Here is an 8715-nt window from a genome sequence, read left to right on the forward strand (position 1 = left end):
TATATATATATATATATATATATATTTAAATCAATTTTTTGATATAAATCAACTTTGAATTATTATTTTGATTTGAAATATGTATATAAAGTTTAAATTTTGTTTTATGGTTAGTTTGGAAAATAAAAGTTTTAGGCAATTAGATTGAGCCATTTTCGTATATTTTAAAACTGGCCGAGATAGATAGTTTCTTATAATATGATGTACTTTTAATTTTTCTTAATAACATAAGTCCATTACTTTTTTTCTTAATACTACTATCCTTGTTTCCAAACAAATTTTTTTTTTTTTTAAAAGACTACAATCCATGTTTCCAAACACTCTAAATTTTTTTAATAGTCCTATTCAAGTCTCCAAACACTCCAATTTTGTACTTGAGTTTTAATAATATAGATTTGCTTTGTAAATAAATAATATAATAATCGCATATATAAATTGCTTGCTTCGTAAAAATGCCCTGGTTTTAACATTATAAATCTTCTTAAGAAACCAAGCAAAATAATTTCAAAACTTAAATAAAAATTAACCGGATTTATGGTTTTGCAGCCTCTGAATAAAATAAATCAGAATGGACTTCTACTATCGTTTAGATTTTATTTTTAAATTATCAAACTTCATCAATCATAAGGTTTGATTTGAGTATTAAAATAAGCACAATTTTTAAACTTAGTGTTTTCTTTTAAAAAGAAGTTAGTGTATTAAAATGAAAAAAAATATTAAACTCGATAGTAAAAAATTTGGACATTAAAAAACTTAAATGAAATTTGTGGGGTGTTTTTATGGATTTTCCCATTTAAATACAATTGTTTTCATTGGTTTTGTGAGATATCCTAAGTTGTGAACTATGGATAAATATGTTCTTATAGGCATCAAACATCGATAACGCTTTATTAATGACACAAAAAAAATGTGCTGCGTTTCATAAGAAAAAACTATAGTTGAGAAAAAATCCAAACAAAATTAAATAAAATGATTGGAGAAACATATAAAAATATATATTCACAAAAGCAATTAGAGAGACATGAAGTTCTCAATGTCGTCAAATCCAACAACGTCCCATCTTTTGGTGTTGTAGCGGTTGGATTTTATGTAAACTTTTCTCAAATGGTTCTTTTGTAGATTGTAAAGAAACACGTAGAAATGAGTTGTAACTTGAGGTAAAACGATAAACTGGTCGTCGGGTCTAGTAATATGTTGAGGAACCAAGATAACGTCACAGTTTCTAGTTGTACCTTGTACCCTCAAACTCATATTATGGACTATATGCGTTTTGACCATATTCATATGAGAAGGATGCAACACCAAAGTCTTCCTTGACCAACTATTCTTCTCTTCATCTTCCCTCACCCATAGTTCCATCACACCGTCTTTTACAAGATCGGAATAGTCTAAAATAGCTAGTCTTCCATCGTATTCTATAATCTCAGTATAATAATACCGACACCAAAAGGCATCTTCAACATTTTGGAGCACGCTGATTTCTTCAGAACTAATATCGAATCTCACAAACACAGGAGAAAGCAAATCAGGAACCAAACCTAGGTAATACATACGCCCATTCATTGTCAATCCTTGTGTGAAAGGACTATGTTGTGGACATGGACTTGGTATCTTTCTCCATTGTCTAGACACACCTCCTCCTAGTGTGAAGACCCAATGCTCCATCCTTCGAACATTGTGTGTTGAAACTATGCAAACCACTTTATATTGATCATGAACAGGGTCGTGTCCGATACGGTATATGACCTTCCTAAACTTGTACTCTTCAGCTATAATGTTGGATTCTTCTATCTCAGGCAAGACAACAAGTTGCCTAGTGGTCGTGTTAAAAATTTGTGCATTTGTGCCATTTGTAAAGCACATCAACCCGCGATAAACGTGAGATACCGAGTAGCCTTTCATCGCTGAGATTGTCAAATCTTGGTCAATTACAAAGGAACCGTCCAAGTCAGGAGAAGACGGTGACGATGATACTAATATATTTTCTTCGTCGAAGCCCAACCACATGTATATACGTGGCGATGATGAAAGGTCGGTAAGATATTTGGAACAAACAATGGATGACCAGAGCTTGGAGACTAATTTGAACCTCGTTAGAGATTTGTGAGGGAGTCTCCTGAAAATCTCTATCACGAGATCTAAAGGAATCTCCAGTGACGGTTCATGGCCCTTAGATATGTCTCTACGTCTTCTTCTTCTTATTACCTTCGATCTCCTCTTCGTTCTTCTTGTGTCTCGTTGTAAGATGACTCCAAGGTCAAAAGAAAAAACCATATTTTTTTAGTATCATCACACGATATTGTTTGTGATAGAAAACACTGATTATGTGCTTTTTTGGTATCTAATTTAAACCCGAGAAACATCCTTTTTCTTTTTGAATTAGGAACTAGGAACTTATCATTTAAATGTGTTTTCCTTTGCATATTGTAAAATACTTACAGATATTTACTTGATACGCAAGAATGCATACATAACTTGAATTTTATCAAAAGAGATATTCTTCTCAAGAAACCAAGAGAGAATTTTATAAAAGAAAAATAATTATTAAAAGGTTAACCCGATAATGGCTTTGCAGCCGCCAAATAGAACAAATCACAATGGACTTCTAATATTTCGTTGAAATTTTATTCTCTCTTAAGACGATAACTGGATATCGATCCGCGCAATCGCGCCGGTTTTTGTTTTTATTTTTTTTATATTATAAATATTTTGTCTTCAATTCTAAATTGGTATATATTATAATATATACGTGTCTATCAATTTTTAAAGCATAATAAGTTTACTGTATATTTTTCATTAAATAAATTGTTTCAAACTTTCACATGTATATGTATCTTCTTATATATATATATATATATTTATTTTTTGGATTATTAGTATATTATTAAAATTGTAACTATATATATAAAGATTAGTAAAATATTGTTTTATTATCATATTCAAAAATATTGTAACATTTCACAAATTTAGAAAGTTTTTAAAAAATTAAACTTTTCGCTTCACAGATTTATATTATCGAATAAATAACTAAACATTTAGTTTTTGTTTAATTTTTAAAATAAACTACATAGTTTAAAATTTTTTTTCATTGGTTTAAAGTAGTAAAGATTAATCATTGTTAGATAATGTGATTTTTGTTATTTAAAAAAAAAGTCTTTATAATTTTAAAAGTTAACATCGACAAATATTTAAATATTTAGCATATAGAGGTATAACTTTACAACATTAAATTATATCTATTTAATTTATACTATCTATAAATCCAATGGATCATCTATTGTTTAAATCCAATTATTGATAGCCCAATAAAAATTTATGGTATGTCCAAAATTTAAATGATAAGATTAGATATTAAATGTAACATGACTTTCTAGGAATATGTTCATTAGGTCCATTTTATAAAAAATCACACATGAATCAAGGTTGTGAATTTTGTTTTAATATGTAAGATGATTTGGTTGATGTCAGGATGCACTATATTTCAATTCTCTTTCCATTAATACTTTTAGTTTAGTTTCAATTAATTATAGTTAAGATCACGGGAATTAATTATTTTTGAGAAATATAGACTCTAAAGATCAAAATGACCAAAATGGTTCATTAAAGAGGTAAGGGTTGACTAATCCAAACCTTAGGGTTTAGAGTTAAAGGGTGTGAATTTGAGTTTGAGATTTAAAATTTTATAAAATAAAAAATAAATATTAAAAATTTGAAAATAAAAATTTTTTAAATAGTTTCAAAAAGTATTTTCGAATTACAAAAAGAAAATTTGAAAAAAAATAAAAAATAAAAAAAATTATAAAAAAGTTTGAATTTGAAAACATATAATCTAAAACTGTAAAAAGTTATTTTTCAAATTTTTTATTTTTTTATATATATAGGGTATTATAATTTTTTTACCTATTAAATGAAACATTTTGGTCGTTTTACTCCTTGTGATCAAAACTTCAAAATGGTCTATTTAGGAGAATTGCCATCATTTCTTACATATACAAATTAGCCAGAGCAAAAAAATTAATTAAGCAGCTTCATTGTTAACGACAAGAGGGGAAAGATTAGATAAGTGAGAAGATGTGAAGCTCATAGATGATGATGGCTCCATTGCAGACAATCCAAAATGGAAACATCTATATCACAAATTTTCTTTAACTCACATCTGATTATGTCTAGTAAATAAATAATTCAGCAAGAACATTATTAGTCTTTCTTGCAAGATTTGTAAAGTGACCAAATTCTTTTTATATATAATTGCATACAAAGTCATTTCTTGGAGTTCATCAAGAAACTAAAACTCTCAACAATTTCTTTGGGAGAGCGAGAGACCCTCTTTAGACCTCCTCTCAATCCTATCATCATTCTACTCCACTTTCACTGGCTATTAATGTACTCTTCATAGTAATCATCACTTATAACCGACACAAACCTGTCCAGCCAAGGTAGCTGGTGAAGATCTTTCATAGCAGCTTCAACATACGATGACTCTCTACATTGAGGCGGGGACTGATAAGAAGTGTTGTGAGATTAAACCCACCAGCAGCTAAGAACCGTTGGATCAGAGCTAGCTGAGACCTTTCTTGCTCTGAGTAAGCGTCCATTACACTTGGCATTGAGTTGAATGTGTCCCAAGGCCATTGCTCAAGTTCCTGGATAGTGTCTTCTTGATCTTCTTCTTCTTCATCATCCCAAAAAGCACAAGTGCAACTCTGTTGTCCTTCTCTGTACTCTCCTCCACAACAGTAGCAAAACTCTACCGCTACACGAGCAAGGGTAAGAGCTTGGTGAAGATCACATAAAGGAGCAAGCTTTAGAACAAACCCATCAAGGCTACTTGTTTTCTCCAACACCCTTTCTCTCAGAGCTACCAAGATAGGGGTCTCAAGCTTCTCCTCATTAGTTATCTGCAAAAGCCATTTGGTATAAAACAACAAAGCTAACAAAGAGAGATAATGAAACCACTTGGAAAAAAGAGGACTTGCCTGATTATAAAGCAGCTCTGAATCAGTTACAGCAACCACTGAGTGGAGATTGTTCTCTAAAGCTACTGTAAGGCCATCGAGTAAAGCTAAGTAGTTAGCTACAGAGTTTGAGCATAAAAGTCCAGCTTCTTCTGGACCTGAATCAACTCAAAATCTTCTCCTGACCTCTCCAACACAACACCGATTCCTGAATGACCAGAACTTGAATCTCCTCTCTCGGTTATTGAAACTCCTTTGAAGAACATCTTAACAGAGAACTCATCATCAAGTTCATCTCTTTGGCTGTATTATCATCAGTTTCCTTTAACCATACTTGTTCATCATCACCACAACAGCTTCTAAAATCTTCCTCATCTACTATGTGATTCAATGACAGCTCATCATCATCAACATCACAAGAAACCTCTTGATTCTCCATGTTTGGCTACAAAAAGGTACAAACTTTATTTACTTAGCGACAAACCAAGGAAGCCCAGTAAGAGCCAAACCTTGTGGACATCATCTAACCTCAAACCTAGAGAGAGAACATGAAAAAGAAATAAACTTTACGTTACAGATCAGCAGAACAGCTAATCTTACACCAACAGATCAGCATAAATTAAATTCATTCAGACAATAACAAAAGAAACAGCTTGATTTGTTCACCGGCCACTGAAACCAACCAAACGCCTCAATTATTACATTAACTAAAGAGGGAAAATAATTAAATAATAAGAAAAAACAATTAGAGATATGTTTAAGATCATTAAGGAAGAACACAAACCCAGAGATATCTTATCAAGTAGAGGGGGATTTACATTTACACTTGGAAACTAAAACTACGACGAAAATTCTAAGCTGCCCATCTTCAAAGTCTCTGTTTTTTTTATTTTTCCAAGGGAGAAAAGGTGAAATTTACTTTATTTTTGCATTGTTTTGGATGTTCATGTTTCTACTGGAATTTGTGGAGAGAAGGGGAAGAATCATCGGTGTTTCTGTTTTTTTTTTTCTCTCTCCTCGAATGACGTAAGTCAACAGTTTTTTACTTTATTTTCAGGATTAGGGTATCGGTTTGTATATGGATCTAATTGATTTTTTCAGGTATTAGATTTTCAGGTTCAAAAATTGCAAATACTTGGTCAGATTCGAGTTGGATCCTTCCGATGGGTCAGTTTACTGATATGTAAAAACCAGAAAGTAACCAATTATCTATTGTGTGTTTCAAAAAAAAAACCAATTATCTATTGTATTTACTTTCTATTGTATTTGATGTGGGTTTGGATATTTTAAACCTAAATAACCAAACTATGATTTGATTCAGATATTTTATATTTCAACTATCAAAAAATAATTAAAATATATATTAAATATGGTCGAAATCGTCAAAATAATCATAGATACGACTTGATTAGAGCACTTTATATCCGAGCTATCCAATTTTTTTTATAAAAAAAAGTTAAAATATTTATTTTATATTTTTTATTTTAAGTATTATAATTAATATATATATATATACTTATTTACTTTTCAGTGTGGATTAGGTTTGACATCATTTTTGAATATAATGATATAGGATTCATTCCAATATTTAGATTTGATTCAACTAGGCTTGAAATTCTAATTTTCGGATTAATTCTGAAACGATTTTTCGGATGTAAATATATGTTTAACCTACTTTATTCTTTCTTTTAATTATTTTTTATTTACTTTATGTATTTCTTGGCTGGCATTCTCGAACTGTGATGCAAGTTTATACATTTCTCCACGGCTTCTTTGTTAATTAGCAAATAATTAAAATGTGAAGACAGAAGATTAGTTAAGTTAAACCTGTAATCGAATTGGATTAGTCCCTGAAGAAGTATAGCTTAAGAAACCAAAGAAGCACATGGTCTATTACTGTAAGAAAACAATTATTTGGAAAAACTAGTTTCCATACATTTTAAGGAATTTATTCTTTCAAAATCTTGATTGGATGCAAAATGGTTTTTGGAAAAACAGAAACCAAAAACTAATCCAAAAACCACAAACAATCAATCTTTAAATAAAGATAACAAAAGGAAAAGTTAAATTTTAAAATGAACTATTGCTGCAACAGAAAACATTCAAGAACACTTGTGGCAGCAACAAGTTTGAAAATGGAGACATCAATCATTAGCTTAACTATCTTAACTTAATTTAAATAGGGGAATTTGAATATCAACTTAATAGCTTTTTAGGGCATCTCGAACCTATGCCACCATTTTAGTATCAAAATCACATTATTTTAGTGTATTTTTAGCACCAAATTTTTTTGACTCTCCAATCACAATATTAAATGTTACACCAAAAAAGAATATTTTTCATTATTTTATTATTAATCAAAATTCTGTTATTTTTTTAATAATTTTAATAAATATTAATAATTTTATGACTAAAATATATTAAATCATATTAAAATAATTATATTTAAATATAATATTATTATAATATATTATTAAATTATAATGTTACATGAATTAATTAAACTCACAAAATTTAAATTATAATATACTAAATCTAAAGATTATAATTTTCCAACCACACATCTTTAAATATTTTTTTATGAATTTTAAATTTAACTTATATTTGTTTTATTTAAGCTAATATTTATATTAATTAATATAATGATGATGTACTAAAATTATTTAATTCAGTTTTAAACTAATCATACAGATCAAATGTAGTCAAATATAATTAAACAATACATAAATAAATAGTTATGACAAAAAACATTTGTCGTCGCTACAGTGTTGCACCAAATATAGCGTGGTACCGTAGCAAAAAAGATAATCACACTAAAATGCAGTTAAATATGCAGTTGGATTGAAAAAAAAAACATCAAATCAGATACTATTTTGGTGTTTTGCAGTGTGGTTCGAGTTGGCTTGCAGTGCTGTGGCAACGGAACAAAAAGTACAGAACAGAGGAAATAAACAAAACAGATGTGATTGCTAAAAGAACAAACCAAATAAATTGAACAATAACATCCCTTGAATGATGATCAAACTAATATAACATTGTTTTCACTACATTAAAAAAAACAATGTAATAGATAATATTATATAAGGCTATAAAAGAGTTTTCAGATATTTTCAAACTTGTTATTTTAAAATATGTACACTGATATATTAAACTTGTAGAGAATATGTATCTTAACCAAGATGTAAATATATTTTTGGTTTGATGGATCAGTCTAAGGAACAAAGTTATCCCTTTTTTATTATTTGAGGAGCAATATTTTAAACTAACCTTGACCTCATGTGTTATTAACCAAATTGTCATTTCTTAGGTGTCAACACTAGAATCATTCTCACACTCTTTAATTAAAAACCCTCTCCTCATTAGACTAATTACATATATTGCCATTATTCATTACAATATAGCTTAACATAATATATTATATGATTCCTATCTATATAACCGATAACCCATTTCTCACGCGGCCTCCTTCGTATTGATAGAATGTCTCTTTTATTATTGATTTTTGTAGTCTCCTTAGGTTTCTATATCCATCAAGTAGATACAAATATATTTTAGTAAAAGTAGTATAACACAGGTTTTAGTTCAAGAAATATTTCTCATCTATCTCGAGACGCCTATCATCTTTATGATATATAAGTACAAATAAAAATCGAATATAGCTCGAAACGCCTATCATCTTTGAGAATATAGAAATCTCAAGTATAAATTTGTTTTTGTATAAGTATGAATGTTCGTCTCACTTAAATGATATCAACTATAA

General features: G+C 29.3%; 1 protein-coding gene and 1 pseudogene across 1 annotated transcript; both read right to left on the reverse strand.

Moving 5' to 3' along the window:
* Nucleotides 1-1011: 1011 nt before the first annotated feature.
* LOC106305554 (F-box/kelch-repeat protein At4g19930-like) lies at nt 1012-2274 on the reverse strand. The gene has a single exon (XM_013741923.1). It carries the CDS (start codon nt 2272-2274, stop codon nt 1012-1014), a length of 1263 nt encoding a protein of 420 aa, XP_013597377.1.
* Nucleotides 2275-4229: 1955 nt separating this feature from the next.
* Nucleotides 4230-6014, reverse strand: LOC106304057 (annotated as a pseudogene).
* Nucleotides 6015-8715: the final 2701 nt, after the last annotated feature.

This window comes from Brassica oleracea, chromosome C7 (assembly GCF_000695525.1).
Source record: "Brassica oleracea var. oleracea cultivar TO1000 chromosome C7, BOL, whole genome shotgun sequence".
NCBI classification, from domain to species: domain Eukaryota; kingdom Viridiplantae; phylum Streptophyta; class Magnoliopsida; order Brassicales; family Brassicaceae; genus Brassica; species Brassica oleracea.

Coding starts and splice junctions, on each gene's coding strand:
- LOC106305554 (XM_013741923.1), bottom strand. CDS start 2,274: ATGGTTTTTTCTTTTGACCTTGGAGTCATCTTACAACGAGACACAAGA.